At 39.2% G+C, this 22,292-nt stretch overlaps 1 protein-coding gene across 5 annotated transcripts in view; it reads left to right on the plus strand.

The window, feature by feature from the left end:
* Tomosyn (syntaxin-binding protein tomosyn) overlaps nucleotides 1–22,292 on the plus strand; it is a 476,384-nt gene that overhangs the window by 137,532 nt on the left and 316,560 nt on the right. For all 5 annotated transcript variants that reach the window (XM_083123931.1, XM_083123933.1, XM_083123935.1 and 2 more), the window contains exon 2: nucleotides 8,849–8,946. In XM_083123931.1, the coding sequence (XP_082980057.1) occupies nucleotides 8,849–8,946 (98 nt within the window). The remainder of the gene's footprint in view (nucleotides 1–8,848; nucleotides 8,947–22,292) is intronic.

The raw sequence follows: 22,292 nt of genomic DNA on the forward strand, positions 1-22,292 counted from the left end.
TTCCTTTATGGCGTTAAGTAAATAATTGGATATTTCAGGGAATTTTGTATTCCATAACATGTTATAACCCCAAATGTTGCGGGGAAATAACTAACTAACTAACTCTCTAGCCTTCTTAAACCCGAAGGTTCATGGCTGCAGCAACACAGGCCTTCCATCTGTCCCTATCTTGAGCAAGATCTATATACTCTTTTCCATCCCTACCGATTTCCCTTAGGTCCATCTCGACGTTGTCCCTCCATCTTCGTCTTGGCCTTCCTACTGGTCTCTTACCATCAGGTTTCCCAACAAGAATCCTGTAAATTCCTCTTTCCTCTCCCATTCGTGCCACATGGCCTGCCCACCTAAGTCTTCTTGATTTAATTATTCTAATAATATCTGGACATGAATACAAATTATGTAGTTCTAAATTATGTAACCTTCTCCACTCACCTGTCTCCTCATCCCTTTTAGGTCCAAATATTTTCCTAAGGATCCTATTTTCAAATACTCTCAATTTATGTTCCTCTTTCAATGTAAGGGACCAAGTTTCACACCCATATAATACTACAGGCAAAATTACTGTTTTGTATATTTTAACTTTTAGTTTCTTAGATATTAAACGAGAAGACAAAAGTTTATGAAGAGAGAAGTAACATGCATTTCCTGAATGAAGCCTACTTTTTATTTCCTCTTTAATATAATTTTCATTTGTTAATATTACTCCTAAGTATTTGAATTTGGAAACTGTTTCAAACGAGTTGTTATCAATAATTATATTTTGATTATTACCTAACACTTGGTTTCGGCCTGTAAGCATATATTTAGTTTTCTCTTTGTTAACTTCCAAACCTATCTCTTTAGCAGTTTTGAAAAATATTTTAGCATTATTCTTAATTGTATTCACATCATCCCCCAGTAAGTCTACATCATCTGCATATGCTAACAAATGAGTCACACCATTTAATTTTAGTCCTTCTTTAGTTTCGTTTACCTTCCTAACAGCATATTCTAAGGCAAAATTAAAGAGCAATGGAGATAATGCATCTCCTTGTTTTATCCCATCATGAATTGTAAATTTGTCAGACATATTAATACCCACACGAATTTTACTTTCTGTTTCACTGGTGCATATTTTTATCATACTAACAAGCTTCTTAGGTATTCCAAACTCTACTAATATATTATATAATTTATCTCTTTTGACCTAATCATATCCTTTTTTTAAATCATTGAATAGCTGATGGACATTTTGATTATATTCCCACTTTTTTTCAAGTGTCTGTCTGATGTGAAAAATTTGATCTGTAGTTGATCTGTTGCGTTTAAATCCACATTGATAATCACCTATAATTTCATTAGCATATGGGGTTAGTCTTGTTAAAAGAATGTTAGATAATATTTTATATGTTGTTGAGAGTAGAGAAATTCCACGGTAATTATTGCAGTTCATTTTATCACCTTTTTTAAACACAGGAACAATTATGGATTATTTCCACTGTTGAGGGATTTCTTCTTTATTCCATATTAAACAAATTAATTTATGAATTTGACATATTAATGAATTTCCACCATATTTAATTAACTCAGCTGGTATTAAATCAATGCCAGGTGCTTTGTTATTCTTTAGCCTTTTAATAGCATCTTTAACTTCAGTCAAGTTAGGTTCTGGAACTAAAGGTTCTGCTGTGTGTACTTCATTCACTTCTGATTTATCTCCTACATGGACATTTAAAAGGTCATTAAAGTAGTTCTTCCATCTATTTAGAATATCGCTTGGGTCAGAAAGAAAATCACCGTCTTTATCTTTTATCAAGTTTACTTTAGGTTGCCACCCCTTTCTAAACTCATTTACACCTTTATATAAATCTCTGATATTTTTATTTTTGCTGTTTGTTTCAATTTCGTTATTTTTGCTTTTCAAGTAATCTCTTTTTTTACTTCTAAACGTGCGGTTAACTTCTCGCTTTATTCTATTATAATTGTTTAGATTTGTATCATCAGAGTTATTTAACCACCTAAGTCTAGCCTGATTTCTTATTTCTATTAGATTATGACATTCATTATCAAACCATGGCTTACTTTTTCTCGGTTTATGGTATCCTATACTTTCTTTAGCTGCTGATTCTATTGCATTACGTATGTGCTCCCAATTCTTATTTACGTCTGTTTCATTTATATTTTCATCATCATTTAAATCCTGCAAAACATCAAATCTATTTGACAGTTTAATTTGGTAATCTTTCTTAATTCTTTCATCAGTAAACTTTCCTGTATCAAATTTTAGAACTTTTAGATTTTGTTGCTTATGATTTATCACTGAGAGTCTTTCTGTTAATTTAGCAATTACTAAATAATGGTCACTGGCACAGTCAGCACCTCTATGTGTACGAACGTCAATTATACTAGTATGCCTTCTCTTATCAATGAGAATATGATCTATCTGATTATGAGTTTTACCATCTGGAGAAGACCAGGTATATTTATGGATATCTTTATGTTTAAAAGTGGTACTTTTCACAATTAAATTCTTTGAGGTTGCAAAAGTAATCAATCTTATACCATTATCATTACTTAATTCATGAAGACTTTCTTTACCAATCGTGGGTTTAAATGTCTCTTCTTTGCCAATCTGTGCATTACAGTCACCTAACAGAATTTTCATATCATACTGAGGAAATTTATCAAAGACCTGTTCTAACTCTGTATAAAAATCATCTTTAGTATTATCATCTTTATCTTCCGTTGGTGCATGTATGTTTATTAAAATAATTTTACACCACCTACCCTGTAAAACTGCATATGATATCCTATCATTAATAAATAACACTTCGACTATTTTATCCAGCTTCCCTAGCACACGTTTTATTTCGGGTTGCTGTTACATTTTTTAGTGTTTTACTTATTTTTACGAGTGAGCTCATCACTTCAATAATCCAAATTCACATTATTGTGACTTTTAGAACTGCCTTCCCATGTGTCCACAAACACCCCCAAGTGGCAGATATGGGGTGTGGTTGGTGGAATAATGTGTGGTTTCCCCGGCCAGGTTGGAAGAATTCGCGCTGACCAATGACAGGTGCGGCCCTCCATTCATATTAGGCGTTTGGCACAGAGCCGACAATTCCCCGTGTAAAAATCAATGCTGAGGATCGGCGGTACAAGCCGTGGAAGTTCCCAAGGTGAAAATTTCCAGAGGTAAATGTTCCCAGTCCGATCCTCTGGCAGAATTATTCTAGGATAGCCTACTGCAAAAGGCAAGTCAAAATGCATGAAATAGATGAGTAGAATGGATAGAATTTTTTAGAGGATGTTGCCGGCGGTAAAATTATATGTAACTAGCCTCTATCGTGGGAGGTAGAGTCAGAATAGCGTTAAGCTAACTAGCGATCCTACTACCGTATAGAGCGTTGGCAAGAAGGCATCGGGTTGGTGATGGGTTGAGCTGACGTCAGCAACCTGCTTGGAATCTTGTGAAGTTATTGGACGATTAGGACAGTGAGACTCTCTCTCGAGCTGCTAATTCGGAAAAATGCGAGAGTGTTTCTGAAAATGATTGGTTATGTCCAGGGGCGCCGACTTGTCAAAATTATTGGGGGGTAAATGACTCCTTCTCTTCCTTTTTAAGTTTTTGCCCCAGTGTTCGGAATCTCATAAAAGCCCATGAATTCCTCAAAAATATCAAAATTTTTATTCACAGCTCGAATGCAGAATATTAATTGTCCACGGATGGATATGTCACAAGTTTCGTCAACCATAATAGCAAAATATTCCCGACTTTTAATATCTGCTACCATAGAGCGCAAAAAAAATATCCCTAATATATCAATGATCTCGTTCTGAATGTCATGTGAGAGCCATTTGTAGCCCGAACGTCCCATCCACTACCCTAGTTCATGCACATAGATTTTTTAAACTCTTTTTAGTAAAAATTTTAACAATACTCATAATTACATACTTAGTATATAGTAATAAGTCACGTGTTTTGCTCTCTGGTCATAACCCCGCCTCCCCCCCCCACAAAGTTGATGGTCTAGAACATTTCAAATGTGTATTTCAAGTTAAGTTCATGTGGCACAATTCAGAGTAAACTTTACAAGAGAAGCAAAATAATACATTAGATCCTTTTAAGCAAAATTATTTGGGGGGTTCTGCCCTCACATTGTTTACATTAAGGGGGGCTCGAGCCCACCCCCCCAAGCCCCATGGAGTCGGCGCCTATGGTTATGTCTATACTGAAAATATCATATTTTTGTTTAAGAAGAATACACCTTACGTGGTATAACTTATTCCTTCAAGTTGCTTAATTTTATCCCTGGCTGTAGAATAGACAGACTGTGAACATAATTCGTATTTTAAGTGTGTTTACCCTCTGGGCTGGTACTCGTAAGCTCCATCAGTCGGTGGAGGCACGTTGCACAATATTTCGGTTCCCACTTTAAACTGTAGGTCCAGTCGCGATTACCCTATCTGCGCATGAAGTGGACTTAAACCAACAACTCAAATCGTAAGTGCCGAGATCCGCAGCGGAGTAGTTAGCACAGAGCGCTACGATGCCAGAGGTCTCGGGTTCGAATCCTGGTATTGGCATGGGTTTTCTTTGAATGTGCCCCTTCATCATATGATTAATCATCGTCATCGTAGCGACTAGGCAAAAATGGCAGAAGAGCAACGCTGAATTACAAAAGTCAAATCATCAGCATCATTCCGACAGCCTATAGATTTGTTTAGTACCAGTATATTTTTCATTGGCTACATAAAAGCTGCTATTGTAACACGCCATTGCCGAATTGCAGTGTACGTCACATATGCATACATGGAAAGCTTGGAAAACTCCAGTTGCTGATCCTGTTAGTCTTGGGATTACTAGTGTAATCTCACACAGCAAATTTACATTACTTATTTTTTTTCTTTTATTAACACCAAGTTATAACTAAACGCTATTTTGGTTTACAAATATTGACTGATGCTTATTCGCTCTTTACCGCATTAACCTTTCGGCTGGTAAATTAGCTTCCATGCACTGCCTCCAACATATGTCCGAGCCCGCACACACCCACACGAGCGCAGAGGGAGAAGGGAAGGGGGAGGGATGGACCCTCCGGCAGCTACATCACAGCATCTAATAAATCATCCTTGCTCGCTAATATGTTCAAGTGGTGGAATGCAACCTTTAATATTTCATGCCTTGCAGCGGATTCGAAAGCGATTATGCAGCCTGTTGAAAGAGTATTAATGCACGAATGCCATCTCGTATGACTGTCACTGTCCACCCCAGCCAAATAACGTAAAAGGAAAGAGGGTGAAAATGTTACTCGTATTGGGATTGCGCTATGAAAGGCATTCTGAATCAGTATCGATTCTTTCTGTGGTATTCTCTTTTCTAGGGATGGAATTACAATAATGTATAATTCAACCGTTAAAATCCTCTTCCGTTCATCAGACATAGCAAGCGTACCTTTTACTGTTATGTTACGACTGTTGAAAGTCCGCCATCTTGGAACGCTTTGACCGATTTCACTCAAATGCAACATCAGACCGGTCTTCTGAGGTTTCTGTCAGTTCAATGATTGGTAAATGACCTACTCCCTCCCGGTCCACTAACTTGGCTTATCCACGCACTAAATTTCACACAAACTACAGCTCAAGTGAGACGCCTTAAAATTGATGATTTTTTGCTTAATCTCTGAAAATGTAGTCATTGGCAGAGATTTAGAAACGTGAGTAGAATTTGGAGCGCTAGGAACATATTGCATGTCGATTTTTCGTTTGACATTTTGAATAGCGTACGATTTCGCTCAAATGCAAAACCAGACCAATTCTCGAAGCTATCTAGTTCTAGCAGATATGAAAGTTTCAACTCACTCTCTCTAAATTTGCGGCAGCAACTAGAACCGTGTGCTTGAAAAATATCTGAGATAGATGTTATGGATGAGTCCTGGAAATAGGAGTAGAACTCGATATGCTACTTGTTATGTGATGTTAAATACTTCTTATCCCTAGTGCTAAATAGGATAACGTTGCAAATAGTACATTTGCTGTAAAAAACAACTACGAATGCACTACATAAGGGTTCAAGTTTAAAATTATTTTCAGGAGCAGCAAAAACTACAGCAGTCACAAGGATTCCGCACTAGCATCCACATATCTACTAAACTGTTAAATGAACAAAAGGTTGATATTCTGATAAATGCACTTCTTTCAAATATTTTCCAAGTGTAATTGCTTAGAATTTTTTTGCAGTAAAAAAATGTTGTTTCTCTTAAGTTTGTATCGGCTCCACCAACAGTAGCGCCATCTACAACATAACCCACAGCGCCATCTTGTGGATTTCAACAATATATTTTCATATAGAACATTTTTTCGTATCATGTATTTTTTTTTTTCGATTTAGGGATGGCCAGATCCGGATCGTGGTGGATCCGAAATCCGGATCCGGTTGGTTCCGGATCCTAAAATTTTTCGGATCCGGAATTTTCAGATCCGGATCCAGAATTTTCGGATACGGATCCGTTTTGCCATCCCACATGCGCTTCTTTGGAAAGTAAGAATGTGCTTATAACAAACATATTGTTACCTGCTAATATATATATATATATATATATATATATATATATATATATATATATACACACACACATACATATATATATATATACACATACATATATATATATACATACATATACTGTATATACATATACATACATATATATACATACATACACACACACACACACACACACACATATATATATATATATATATATATATATATATATATATATATAGTGTGTGTGCGCGCGTTGGCGATTTGTAATTAATTAATACACTTACAAGGGAGGTCTAAGTCTCATGAGGAGAAATTGAAGTTGGGATCTGACCCCGAAACCACGTAAATATGGCATAGGAAGAAACAGGGGGCATAGGGCCTCTCTATACACCTGTCAAATTTCATGGGAATCGGAGGGGGACACAGTGGTCAGATGATCCCCACATCAATTTGTCCTCATCTTGACATTTGAGGCGTGTTTTGCCCCCTAAAACAGTTTTTTAGCCTAAACAAAAAAACACGTATTTCTTCCTTTGAGCCCCTCTATACACCTGCGAAGTTGCATGAAAATCGGAGGAGGACACAGGGGTCAGATCCTTACTTCAATTTGTCCTCATCTTGACATTTGAGGGAGGGTTGCCCACTAGAACAGATTTTTAGCCGAAACAAAAAAACACGTATTTCTTCATTTGGGCCCGTTTATACACACACCTGCCAAGTTTGATGGAAATCGGAGGGGGACACAGGGGTCAGATCCCCACTTCAATTTGTCCTCATCTTGACAATTGAGTGGGTTTAGCCCCCTAAAACAGTTTTCTAGCTGAAACAAAAAACACGTATTTCTTCCTTTGGGCCCCACTATACACCTGCCAAGTTTCATGGAAATCGGAGGGGGACACTTAGATAACCTCCCTTGTTAGTCTTACACTTTGTAATTATATAACAGAGCATATATTATAATGTTTTATTTTAATTTGTAAAACTGTAACTGTAGAACAATTGTATAATTTTTGTATAACATTTCTATTTTGTTATATGTGTTAAAGGTTTCATCCTGGAATGGAATGTCTCACATTTATGTGTGTTTTCATTTCCAATACATTCGAATGAATACATATTAGTTTCAATGGCATTTACAAAATCACCTCTGACATTTTATGTTAAAGAAGTAGGATTATTTTTGTGCACGAGTGTGTTAGCCGATGCGTAGCAAAGTATTTTAGGAACAACACTTGAAAAAAATTCTTGTAGGACTAACTACTGAAAAATTTCTTTGTAATCGAATATCATAATACCTTTTAAGGTGTGGTAATATTATAATGGGATTGAGATCCGAAACTTTCGGACCCGGATCCGGAACTTTCGGATCCGGATCCAGATCCGAAACTTTCAGACCCGGATCCGGATCCATATCCGGAATTTTCGGATCCGGATCCGGATCCATATCCGGAATTTTCGGATCCGGATCCAGATCCGTTACTTTTGGATCCGGATCCATTCGGATCCGGATCCGTTTGGCCATCCCTAATTTGTATTTGTCATAAATGGGCCATCCTGTATAGTATCGTTACTGAGGACATTGTGTTCGACACCTTGATATCAATGCATGAAACATGGTATAGGACTCGGATTCCGCCTCGAGGGTCCCCGCAATAGTCTATTTTCCAGTTATTTGAAAAGTATGTTAAAATTACGGGACTTTAACGGGCTACCAAACTAAGATCTCGTTGAAGAAACTGGAATGTTTCCTCAGAATTCAAAGGTTACCCCGAAACAAAGAACAACAGTCTTTCCCCCCTCAAGCACTTTAATATGCAGGGTGGTCCGAATGTATTGCTACCCCGTGCAGAACAATTTACAAAGTTACCGATCGGGAAGGTCAGTACAACTTCCACTATTTTCTCTACACAATTGATTTGCGTGTTCTGTAGATACATTGTCTCTGTTACGCCTCCTTGTTAAATGTTGCAGTGAAGTCACAGATTACATTGCACTTCCCATATTGCTTTACTAGTCTGTGGACGTTCATGTTCTCACCATTCGTCCACGTTGTAGTTGCTTCTGTCAGCCATCTGAAGGCAGAGAACAAAATTAGTTTCACTGTGATAATCGCATGGGGGCAACAGGATATTCGAATTAATCTGTAGAATATATCAATACCCTGCCATTATTGACCATATTTTGTTTACGTACTACCCAGTCCAGCCTACGCACATTTTAGCCATAAAGGATTAAAACTAGCTGCACTGTTCATACCTAACAATGTTTTAATTACGGAACATATGCTTATAATATGCATCTCTGTGTTTCTTTCAGACATTCCGACATGGGTTCCCGTTTCAACCTACAGCATTGGCATTCGACCCCATCCAACATCTTCTGGCAATAGGGTCCAAAACTGGATCTCTTAGAATGTATCCTTTTTTGTCGCTTTCTGTCAAAACCAGCTTCTAAGGTAGGTAATTCTTTCAGTTACTGGTACCTAGGATTTTACACGCGGCATAAACATCTTTGGAAGAACACTCCCATCACCATTCGCAGCTGAAGGGACATTGTCACCTCACAAATCTATTTATTAATCGACTAATGGATGTTTCACCGTAGCAAATGTTGATTGGTGAGAGTATTCTAATTGTGCTAATTAGTGCGCTATTAATTTGCGAATACAATTCAAACCCCAACGTGTTATCCAGCGATCTAGTTACGTATTAATTAGCACTGATTGTCTCTTTTCGCCCTTTGTCTGCCCATCAAACACACACGGATTTTTCTGCAATGTTACTTCATCTTGTTACTATCGCGTAATCCGAGACTGGTTATCCATGTGTTGGAATTACGCTAGTTATACACAGAAAAACTCAAATCAGCCCTCCCCAAAAACATAGAAGTTGCATCCTAACGTAAGCTATGAATGCATCATGTATTGATTATGCACTAAAATGCAACTAGTTTTTATATTAGTATCATGTCACTTAATTTCCTAAACGCATCACACAGTTTATAAACTTTCGAAACAAGACTCAATTGCTTTTAAGTTTTGGAAGGCAGAAGATACATGTGGATCGATACAATGTCTACCCATATGAAGTTTATCACTTCGAATATCACAGAGTAGTTAGCACAACGCGCTACGACGCCAGGGGTCCCGGGTTCGAATCCTACCCTGGGCATGGGTGTTGTCTGTGAGTGTCCCTTCATCAATTTTATCATATTATCACTCATCCTCATCTTCGCAATTCAAAATTTGCAGAAAAGTAAAGTAAAATAAACCAAATCAATCAATCTAATGAGTATTACTTTATACGGTGCTATTGGGGAAGTTTACTGTACAGCATGGATACTTCCCCTCTTTCAGGAGAGTGACCGTATTGTAAAAAGTACAAATATTAACTGTGTGAATTCGGTTTCAAATTATAACCATTCAAATGAAATATTGCCTTGAAATCGGAGGGTTCCGGGTTCGATACCAGCTGGAGGCACATAGTGGTTCGGATCCCACTTAAACGGTATGTCCAGTCCCTATTAGCCGCTGTGTATAAGGTGGACTTAAAGCAAGAAACCTCAAGCTCCAATTAAATATTAAGGTTGCATAAGTAAGGAAGAGAGATTTCCATCCACCACCATCTAAATCGAAGCCATACCGTGGCATTCGAAAGCATTAAGCGCTGAAGCTTATTCCTCAATAACTGTTTTACCATATTTTATTGGCCAGCCAGCAATTTCCTACGGAACTTCCTACTTGATAAAACAGTTCTTGCCGCAAAGCTTCCCCCTGAAATGTTCTCGTAAGATGAACGCCTCGAGGTAGACCGTAACATTCAACTGGAAAGAGCTGTTGGTAAATATGCGAAATGGGAACTTTCTCTGTGTACAAAATGAGATTGAGTTCAACTCAAATATTAAAAAGGCTTGATATTTAGGTAGCGCTTTCGTATGGTAATATTACGGCAAAGTTAGGAGAGGTTTTGGTAGAGGAGCTGAACTCGTAGTCTGGTTGATTTTGTGAGCGTCTTTCAATGGTTATCGGGAACTTACCTCTTCAGTATTCATCTGTTTATTTTGTAGAAGATATGTGATTGAGTTTTCAAGAATGTAGCGTACAGTTTCTTTAGACATGATTTATATATTTTCTTATGTACTCATAGTCCAAGACCTCGCTATGGTTCTGTAGAAAAGTTTGAGTATAGAGAATTTTAATTTTAATGGTAGTATAAAACCACTTTATTCTTGGCATCACTGTATTATGATTATTGGATCCAACATTAATACGGAGAGAGTGATAACGTCGTCGACTTGTAACCAAGGGGACCTGGGTTCGATACCCTGTGGAGGAACATAGTGGTTTGGATCCCACTTTAAACTGTAGGTCCAGTCCCGATTAGCCTTTCTGTTCATAAAGAGGACTTAAAAACACAATCAACAGTAATATTGATTTTTTTGCAATATACCAAATATATCAAATAAAAATAGCTAGGAATAATGTTATGGGAATGAAAAGTAGAAAAACAATGAATAAAAAAAGTTTAAAAAGCATTTTCATTCACCTTTTAAATAGAAATTACAACATACTGACTCAATTTGCATCAAAATCGGTAAAGTATTAACAAGAGATGTGGTCAGTTTGATGATCAAGTGGCGGCCATCTTTGATGACGATAAAAATATCTATACTCAAACTAGCTTACAAAACCATAGCTAGTGACAGGACTATCAACGCTGAGGCTGGTTTGCGCAAGCCGGCCTCCGTTGGGGAAGTGGTCTGCGTAACTTGCTACGAAGCCATAGGTGCCAGGTTCAAACCCTGGTTAAGGAATTGCATATCTTGGTGTTTGCCTCACCACTCAGTTCTTCGTTCATTCTCATCGCCGCGATTAACACAAGAGGTAGAAAAGCGACGTAAGTTAAGAAAATAGAAATAGCTCTTTTGTCGATGGAGAAAAGGAGGCCGAGTGTAAGCTGAAGGCTGTAGTCGAGTATCGGGCGGCGGTTCGAAGGTACCAACTCACAGCAATAACCGATACGGGCAGACAAGATAGGTATCTGCTGCTTTTCCTTGAGCCGGAACTCTTTATGCTGCTTTCTGTGCACTTGGCCTTACACTGTCAGCATTAAACGTGCACGAGTATGATAAATATGAGCGTGTGGTGACAAATAATATACGATGGAATACAAGAATGTAATAATAGACCTCGTAGGGCTTAATGATAATACAAACTTACTAATTCTAAACACACTCAATTATAGAATAACATTGCAAGCAACGCACGGCTCAATTCAATACACAGTTTTACATTCAAGATAATAAAACCAGAGATAGTGTTTGTTCTTGCATCGGTAAACTCACAACGATGGATTTTGAACTCCAAAATAAACTTGTAATGACTTGCCAGTGTGTGACTATGCACTAATGCATAGTAATAAAGCAATATATGCACAGTTACAGTGTTCATAACGACTTAATTTGATTGGAAAGTAATACATTGTGTACATTTCTTGAAGGTGCGTAGTTTCTTTCATATCTTAGCTGCTTTAACAGTAAATTATTTATTGCAAATTATAGTTTTGAGACTGAATTTATTGAGAAAAATCATGTTCGACCCATGTACGTTCAAAACGTATGTTATCAGATAAATATTTTGGAATGCCGCTTTTTAAGAATTTGATCTTTAACCAATGCCGTTTCTTTAAGTAAGGGATACATGTGCTCTCCACTTTATATTCAATCGGTCTCCGTCCCATGTAACCCAACATTTTATAAAATATCTGCATACGTTTTCTAAAGTTACTGTAGTGAAAATCGGTTCATAATCAAAATTCGCTTACCTGTTTCACACGTCAATAGCTTGTCGATATATAATGGACGCATGTCATATTAACAATAGCTTGCTAATATCATCCCATCGATCCCCTCTTCCTATTATCCATCGCTTGTTCTCGCATCTTTTGTGTGCGCCACGGGTTCACAATGGACGCACTGGATGAGTGATTTTCAAGCGCAGCATGTAGTGGAAGTTTTTTTTTTTAATCCAGTTGTTCGGTGTACAAATTTTTTACTGCAAGTGAAGAGGTCGACATGGAGTGCATTATTTAACAGCATCGCGGTTGTTTCCGGCGGATCTGTGGAAATGTTTCGCAAAGTGTCGGCCAGATTACCCGACTCACCGTAGCGTGCTTTAAGGACGTGTTAAGCCTACCTCCGTAGCCGAGTAGTTATCACAGCACGCTACGACGCCAGGGGTCCCAGTTCGAATCAATCTCATATCATCACTCATCCTCATCTTTGTGAGTAGCTTAAAGCGGCAGAAAAGTGAGAAAAAGGAACCAAATTAATCAGTCAATTTAAGGAACGTGATAAGACATTTTGAAAATAACCTCTCAAGGATTGATTCAACCACCTCAGTGATCGAAAGCGTTTAGAGGGCAAATCAACCAAGGTTTCAAGTTCGAGTTCTGGACGGTAAGGATGTTACCGAGACTGGATTGTATAAACCGAGACAAGCACGAGACTGTTCCCTTCGTGATCTTGGTGTGTTATTGAAAGATTTGCATATATAAACTGAATTAACTTTGCTATGAGACTTCTTTAAACATATCTACCTCGCTATTTATAGATAAGTTATATGTTTTGTTTATAATGCAAAGTCAATCCATTAGTGACAAATGTGAACCTCTGCGTATAGGATGAAGTTCCTTTTTTTGGATGACAAGTAGCGTCGAAGTGCGGCGTCAAATAGAAATATGTTATGAAGGATGGTTGTTTGGCTTAATGTATAAGTATATGTATACACTGTGAAAGTTTATTCTGTAGCACACTGCATATGTTGCTTATACTTGTATATATTTCGATACACGAGAAGAGTTCGAGATTTGCCTTCGAGACCCAGACGAGAACGATATGCATGTTTATAAATCGAGACGAGACCAAAAACGAGACACGCATTTACAACTCGAGACCAGACCGAGATACTCCCAAGTCTGGTCTCGTTACTGTATCTACTGTCCTGGGCGTGGATGTTCCTTTGAGTGTCCTTTCATCAGTTCAATCGTCATTCATCCCCATCGTTTCGATTGGCTAAGAGAGACAGAATAGCTAACCAAATAAATACAAATACCACGAAGAGATACTCGAAATGAGTCTTAATATCATCCCCATATCTCGTCTCGAAAATTATCGATCTCATTTTTGAAATAATGATACAAGAATGTATTATAACAATTTTCTTAACATAATCAAAATTCATGATACGTCAATAACACCGTGCCAGTAGCAGAGTGGCTAGCGTTAACGAAGTCAAGACCCTAGGTTCAAATCCTTTCGTGGTTGTACCTACATCTATTTCACCCACTTGTCATTCTTCCTCGTCGTCTGATTGATGTCGAGTCAATGCGACGTAAAGCGACAAAATACTAAAGACGCTGACAATAAAAAACCTCCGGTCTATGACAGCTTGAATGTAAGTTGATTTATTTGGTTTATTTTACATGGCTTTTCTATCATTTTGGCAGATCGTGAAGATGAGGATGAGTGATAATGCGATGAAGTTGATGAAGGAATACTCACAAACAACACCCATACCAGGCCGGGATTCGAACCCGGATCCCTGGCGCCGTAGCGCGCTGTGCTAATCACTCTGCTGCCGAGGTCGGGAACTAGACCTATGGCGTAGGTAGAATGAACGACAACAATTAGATTGTGTATATATGTACCTATAAAAGCAATGAGCTCAAACATTCATTAGTAATTTTACAATTTTTTTCCTTGTCCAAAACTAGCTTTTATCTTGAAAGGCTTCTTACTTGCTTAATGGAATTGGTATTGATTCAACTTTCCATAAGTTATGGCCAGAGATAATTTGCACGACGCTGAAACAAGGCAGGAAGATTGAAATTTATCATGTGTCGTTTTTTTTTTGCACCGTGCCACGTAATCAATGCTAACAGGATGATTTCCTCGTTATTTGCTTCTTTTTTTTCTCCCTTCGAGAGTGTATGTTTTGCTTCGAACGCAGCGCCGTGTACAAAGAGGCTCGTCTTGCAAAGGAGGATCAAATTCCTCTCCACCCTTTTCCCCAGCTTCCCATCAAGATGTATTTGACGTCACGCCATGGTGGAGTTAACGAGGATTAATAACGTAAGTCCGCTAGGCTCACGCCGCCGCAAAAAGCTCCGAAGCAGGCCAGGTCCCGGATACTTCACGTTCTCCAGCAGCGATGGGCAAAACCGTGGAAACATCAACTTGCGAGTGTGTGCGCCGTTTAACGCGCTTGAGGTGTTCTTCTATTTCTCGCACAAGTTTTAGGAAAGTATTCTCAGTATACAAAAACAGGCTAGTAAAGTTTGTACTAATTACTTATTATAATCCTTTATGTGCAGTCTAAAAAATATGCAAATGAGTTTGCCACCAAAAATAGTGCAACACTCCGATGGGTGTAACACAACTCTTAATCGAGTGTTATAGAGCTCAATACTTGGTGTCTTCCTAGAACAAATGGTGTAACAAGACACCGAAAATGGTGCTAATCACCGCCAATTCCTCATTAACACCAAAAGGAGTGTCATTGTCTCCACCACTTATCGTGGCAACTCAGTTGCATATTTTTTTAGAGTGTAGTATTGGCGAAATCTGGGGTTTCCACCGGCGTTAAAACTCTGGAAATGTCCGGGACATCGACTCGCAGCTAAGGAAGTCTGGAAATTTCATAACAATTTTCAAAATTTGGCGAACTTAGGTAATATTAAATGTGATTGGTGCACGCATACCATCAATATACAGGGTGTTGCAAAATACCCGTTACAACGCTTGGGAGGTGGTTCGACAAGTAAAAACAAGGAAGAAATGCCTTGAGAAAAAATGTCGAAATCGGCACCGTTTTCAAGTGACAGTCGTGCGAAAATCGCTTCACACGATGTTTAAAGCACAATAACTCAAGAAGGAAGAAAGATATCAATGTCGGATTAAAAGAATACAAAGAAAGTCGTACCTGACGAATACAATGGTGCAGCAATTGAGGCCCAGTGTAAATTGCGCGAGGGGACTCTCAAAGAAAGTGGGGAGTCCCCTGATGGAAAATACAGGAAATTTTCTACTATTTTTGTTGAGATCGGAATGTAGCAAGTAATAAATGACGACGTATGTCCACATGTCCCACTACTGCTGGGACACCGTCCCACACTCGGGAAATAGGAAAATAACTGCAAATCTCCTGTTGCACACGGTTCACATTGCGGTAAGAAGAAGAAAAGAAACAAATTTGTCGCATGCCCCACTACTGCTGGGACACCATCCCAAGTGGAAAAAAATACGGGAAAACCAGGATAAAACGTTTTCAATCCCCTAATGTTGACATACTACTTTGCAGTACGAAGAACAAAAGTTAAACAATGGCCACATGTCGTTAGGCTGTGCATACTACAAGAGAGCTCCACAAAGAAAGTGGGTAATCCTCGAAGGAATAAAGACGGAGAATGGCGAGAAAACGCACACAATGGCATGTAACATTTCCAGGCACAGCACATCTTTAAGGGATTCCCCTGAGAAGCGCACAACCTCCGCACATGCAGATCGACTTAGTACAGCGATCTCCAGCATCTTCATTCCCACTATGCGGTGCTGATAGTAGTGATGGGTTCAAGCCGTTCATTTGTGCGAGTCGACTCATGAGCGCTCGCTCACTGAGAAGAGTCGTTCAAATGAGTCGTTCAAAAGAGTCGCCAAGCTTCTTTTTCTCGAAACACATGCCTGAAGAGGGGGAAGGGGGTAGGTGGTGTTGAAGCAGATGATTGTATTTAAGTAAACGAACACAACGTACGTCCTTCAAGATTAATAAATTGTATTGCATTTTTGTGTATGTGTGTGTGCGTGTAGCCGACTAGATGGCCAAGATTCTGAAGTAATCGACATTTGATCTTGCCACAGAAGTTCCCGGGATCTAGTCCCGGTCTGGACAAGGATATTCTTTACGAGTGTCCCTTCATCTATATCATCACGTATCATCATCATCGTCGCGATTACTTAAAATTTGAAGAAAAGCGGCATAAAATAAGAAAAATACAAATACGATTCTGTATGTGTGTGGATATACATATATGTGTAAACAGTAAACACACACACACACAAACAAAATTTATACTTTTTTTTATACACATACTTGTTTTCATTACTCTGCCTCATGAGTGAGATTTTCTATATTTGTATCTTGTTTCAGTTTACATTTCATGCTGCGGATAATGCAAATTATGCAGTACGATAGCATACACAGAAATGCTATATAATTATATCAACCTTTTATTAGTAATAACGTGCATTTACATATTCTTCCTTTTTTGCATTCGATCACTGGTTTTAATATCGCAACAAAATGCACTCCAGATCTGCGCTGCGACACATGCTTGCATTTCCACGAGCATCGCTCGTTCACGACTCTTGAAACAGCACGAAGAGTCACAGCACAGTCCCACGACTCTTTCCCCATCATTCGTTCACGACTCGCGAGTCGGCACGAAGAGTCATTAAGCACCTTAGCGACTCTTCTCCTCCCTCATCGTTCACGACTCGCGAGTCGGCACGAAGAGTCATTAAGCACCTTAACGACTCGCTCGCCTTAGCGACTCTTCTCCTCACTCATCGTTCGCTCGCGAGTCGCGAGCTCTCTTACACAAGGCGCGGCGGCGGCAGTCTCGCCAGCAGACTGGATCTACAGTTTAAAGTAGGATCCACCCGCTCGCTCTCCGCGGATGGCTAACAGCTGTGTTTAAGAAATATATATCGCTCTTGAACATTATCCATATCCATCCCATATCCATGTTTTTGTTGTTCTACAATCATTCAATATAAGTTTCTGCCAATATCATAATGTATGATCGAATTTCTATAAAGCGGGCCAAATTATACGTATGTATTTTTTTTTTAATGTTGCTTTCTACTAGTAAAACACCTTAACACGTAGGCTCACCGCAGATGGCCAACAGCTGTTTATATCACTCGTGAACATGACCCATGTCCATCTTACGTAGTTGTTCCTAATTCTGCAGTCATTCAATAAAAGCTTTTTTGCAGTATCATGTACGATGAGATTTATGATTAAACTTCTATATTTATTCTTTAATGCTGTTTTCATTAGTAAAATATTTACACGTTAATGTTAATTAAATATTTCACGTCATATGAAAACGATTTTGTCAGACAATGTTTAAAGTTCACTTTATGCTCGGGATTGAAGCTACATTTTAAACTGGGGGTCTAAATCACTGGGCAAGGTGCCTCCACAGAGGATCGAATCCGAGACAGGAAGCGATTTCCTTACCAGGATTTAACAAGGAATGAAAGGATGGCTGAATAACATAAATAAAACATACTCCATGGTGCATGTTCTTTGTTTCTTGGTTTCTATGTTGGCCAGCTTGAAATAATCTTGGAGTGACAGATAAGTGGTGTCGCCCTCCTCAAAGTAAGCCTATTGACACCGAAAGTTCCGGGTTCAACCCCAGCCCAGATATGAGTGGTAATCTGTATTTAACCTCTTGTCAATTACTCTAATCACCATCCATCCTCCGTCGTTGCCTTGTAACGATACCTGGTGGATCCCACTTTAAACTGTAGATCCAGTCCCGATTAGCTTATCTGTACGTAAAATTCATTCATCCTCGATGTCAATACTAAGTAATTAGGTATAAAAGATGCATAACATACAACAAAGCGTGTTAGGCAGTTAAAATATTAAAACTGAATTAATAAATTATAAAATATAATTACTGCATGCTAATTTATAAGAAATTATAGCATTTTAAAATTTGTTTGTTCCTTAATGGGAAAATAACTAGTAGCTTATTTCTTCTGTTCATTCTCATGTTAACAGATTTGTTTTCTTGGATAAATAAAATTGAACGTGTAAATTAAAAGGTTTACATGTGCACGAAGCGGAAGAGCAACTCGATCGAGTATCGTGGTGAGACAAGATGACTGGCACATCGTTTCAACTCGTGAATGAGAATGCATATCTTGTTCGTGATTTGATTTCAAGTTAAAAACACCTGTCAGGTCTTGTTCGCTTATCGATTTCAAAGCATAAATCGGTATCGTTACTCCAACGAGACGAGATTCTCGGACAGTACATTTTACACGGAGTGTCTCTCATCATCTCACCAACTTTGGAAGGGTTGGCCCTGTTTTCATTGCGATTTTGTAATGCCCTGCTACTTGTGAAACTGATTCACTTCCAACAATTTCAGTCGCCTCCGTGGAGGAGTGGTTGGAACAGTGCGCTAAGAGGAATCTCGGAATTGTGTGTCACTTCATCAATTTCATTATATCATCACTGATTTTCATGTTCGCGATTAGCCAAAGTGGCAGAAGAGCAAAGCCTGGGCAAAAGTGGTATCCCGAGCCGCTATGTGTTTCCACCGAATATCGGCCTCAGGATTCCCTGCCCTCGTGCCGCGATGTGCTAACCACTCCGCCACGGGGGCCGGCCCTCCCCATCACATCTCTGTTTTATACTAAAGGCTATGATTGAATATGAATTTAAAATTTTGTGTGCGTCACTTAGGCTATTTTGCACCCTTCACTTTATACGGGATCCAGCCCCTTACCAGAACTAAAATAACATAACTGTAATGTCCTGTAGTAACTAAAATATTAAAATAATCTGACCGGTTAAAAGCTGAGGCTGTAAAGGCACTCTGCACACATAAGCACAAAACACAGGACAACACACACACACACACACACATTGCTACGAAAATTATACTGGCCGTAGGTATAGACGCCAGAGCCTCGTTAGTCTGCAAAATGCAGTCCAGGGTGTACTATGTGGAAGTGAGGTTGACAGTTGGGTGTACTACGTTGAAGGATCATCCCTTACATCCCTTAAACTATATTTCTCGAGACCCTTGATGTGCTAACCACGCCGGCATACATTATAGAATACTTGAGTTAGTTTTGTCAATATTAATTTTATTGATTGCATTTTTGTTTTGCAATGATTTTGCGCACTGAATTTTCATATTTATCTTTGCTTTTCATTTGTGTTTTACTTTTATTTTGTATATAATGCTGTGTTTCTATTGGTGTAAATTTGTGATTCGTCTCTAATAACGTTATCATTTCAATGTGATTTAAATTTTAATCTTCTAATCTCACGTATATAATATATAAGTATATGTATGTACACATGCATACAGAGAGAAAGAGAGGGAAATTGCATGATATGATCGTTAGAGGGGAAATCCCCACCGTTCCCCGCATAATTTCAAATTTGTTCCTTGTATTACACAAAATATATTAAATTAATGTTATAACAAATTGAATATCTATTATAGATCGGATTATAAGAAATTATGTATAACTGCGTGTGTGAGCGTGTGTTTGTTTCTCAGGTTCTTTATTAAAAAATCAGAAAAACAGAACATAATGTAGTATTCAAATATAAAAAGACCTTCATTTCACGAGTCCACTTATAATTAATTCATTATCATGTGGTTTGTTCTATTAGGTAATTCTTAACTGAATATAAAAAATTGTAAGTTATAATTTTTGTTTTAATACATGTTTGTTATTTTCACTAAAGGTTTATCATTTGAACTTGTGCTTGCTGCTTGTATTACGTCATTTTTGGATTTGGAGTAACAGAAAACAAAAGGTGTTTATTGTCTTTGATCTTGCTTTAGAAAATAATGATTGGTTGATTGATTTGGTTTATTTTACTTCGCCTTTCTGTCACTTTTTTTGGGTAATCGCGAAGATCAGGATGAGTAATGAGGTGTACTAACCACTCCACCATGGAGGCCGGCGCTTTAGAAAATAATTAAAAGTAACAATCGCTTTCCACACTAAGTATTTTGTGTTGCAAATTATAAATTACTGCCTCCCTTTTCTGATTCACTTTAATAGCATAGTGGTTAACGCTGTCATGTATTAAAATGGTTTGCTTGGCAAAAATTGTTATAAGTCCACTTTTATGCTCCAATAGGCTAATCGGGTCTCCCCGATGGCGTAGTTATAACGTCGCCGGTAATCAAGGGGTTACCGTGTTCAATACAAAGTGGAGGTTCGGATCCCACTTTAAACTGTAGGTCCAGTCCCGACTATCCTATCTGCACATAAAGTGGACTTAAACAATAACAACTCAAAATAGGCTAATCGGAATATTGTAATCAAGAGGTCGGTGCCTAACACCTTCCCAAAATCTTTACAAGACTCCCCTAATATTTTTTACTAACATTTAATTTCTTGTAATTTTAGCGCTAATGGTTTGACCGAACTTGAAACTACAGGACAAATTTGTTGGCTGTTCTTCGCTGCCCGTCATGGGCTGAGGTTGCGCGCTCTCTCTCTCTCTGCAAACAACACTCGCGAGTCGACTCTTTCTTTCGTTCAAAGAGTCGCTAAAGTGTGCCACGACTCTTTGAACGAAGGAAAGAGTCGACTCGCGAGCATGCTCCTTCCCCTCTCATCGTACACGGCACGTTTCAGCCAGCTTTACTCAACTAGGGGTAGGGAAAAGGAACAGAGAGGACCCCCCTCCCTCTCCTCTCCAGTCCCCATTTGCTGCCCGCAGAATCGACTTGCTTTCTTTAAAAAATTCCGGCCGCCAGGCGAGTATACACTTGCGCATGCGCCTTCCTCGCAAAATTCGTGGAAAGGAGAGGGAATAATGGAATAATAGTTGCTTGGCGGGCGGAGGAGTCGTGGCACACATACGACTCTTTGAACGTGTCGTTCAATTCTGGTGAACGAGTCGTTCACCGCTCACAAGAGAGAGTCGTTACTTTTGAACGACTCGTTCACGAACGACCCATCACTAGCTGATAGGGACTCACAAACACCGGTATACTCAGAGACGTTGTTGAAAATGTCCGCCATTGACTTCAAGACAAAGATGGCATTGGCGAAGCACTGATTGTCTGATAAGCGCAAGTACCTCTGGCATGTCACCAATTGTTCCAGCAGCGGCACTAACACGAGCAACAAGGTCCTCAACACTTTCCACAGGGGTTTCATGCACGAGCCTTTTTATTTCTCCCCACACAAAGAAATCCAGTGGTGTGAGGTTGGGGGAGCGAGGTGGTTAACGGTAAAGGTCCACCCCTGCCAATCCAACGATCGCTGAAAATATCGTTGAGTAAGGCCCTGGCTCCCCGGTCGAAATGCGCGGGAGCGCCGTCGTGTTGAAACCAGATACGTTGTCTACCTGCCAGTGGCACGTTTTCCAAAAGTTCAGGTAGTACGTCATGTAGAAACACCCGATAATTCCCACCACACAAAGTAGAGGGAAAATGTACGGGCCTAGCAAGTGGTCACCTACTACGCCACACCACACATTAACTGCGAACCTATGTTGATGATATCGCCCAATGATTGCATGTGGATTGTTCATATCCCAGACGTGGCTGTTGTGGCTATTGAACATGCCGTCCCTGGTGAACATTGCCTCATCGGTCTACAAGACTATTGTTGGGAAATCTTGAATGGCAAGAGTTTGTTGCACGCACCATTGACAGAAATCCATGCGTAGGGGAAAGTCAGTATGTGGTGCACTTGATGCAATTTGTATGGGTGCAATATACCTCCTCCCGAAGAACGCGGAGAACATTGCTATGGTGGGTTTGTCGCGTACGAGCAATGACACGTGTGCTGGTGCCAGGACGGTCTCGTATCGCGTCCAACACGTCCTCTTCAAATTGCACAGCGCGCACAGTGCGGGGTCTTCCACAATCCCAACTAAGGGGTAGTAGAGATCCAGTTTCACGCAGTCGAGCATCAA

The sequence above is a fragment of the Lepisma saccharinum genome, chromosome 6 (genome assembly GCF_977018435.1).
Source record: "Lepisma saccharinum chromosome 6, izLepSacc3.1, whole genome shotgun sequence".
NCBI lineage: Eukaryota > Metazoa > Arthropoda > Insecta > Zygentoma > Lepismatidae > Lepisma > Lepisma saccharinum.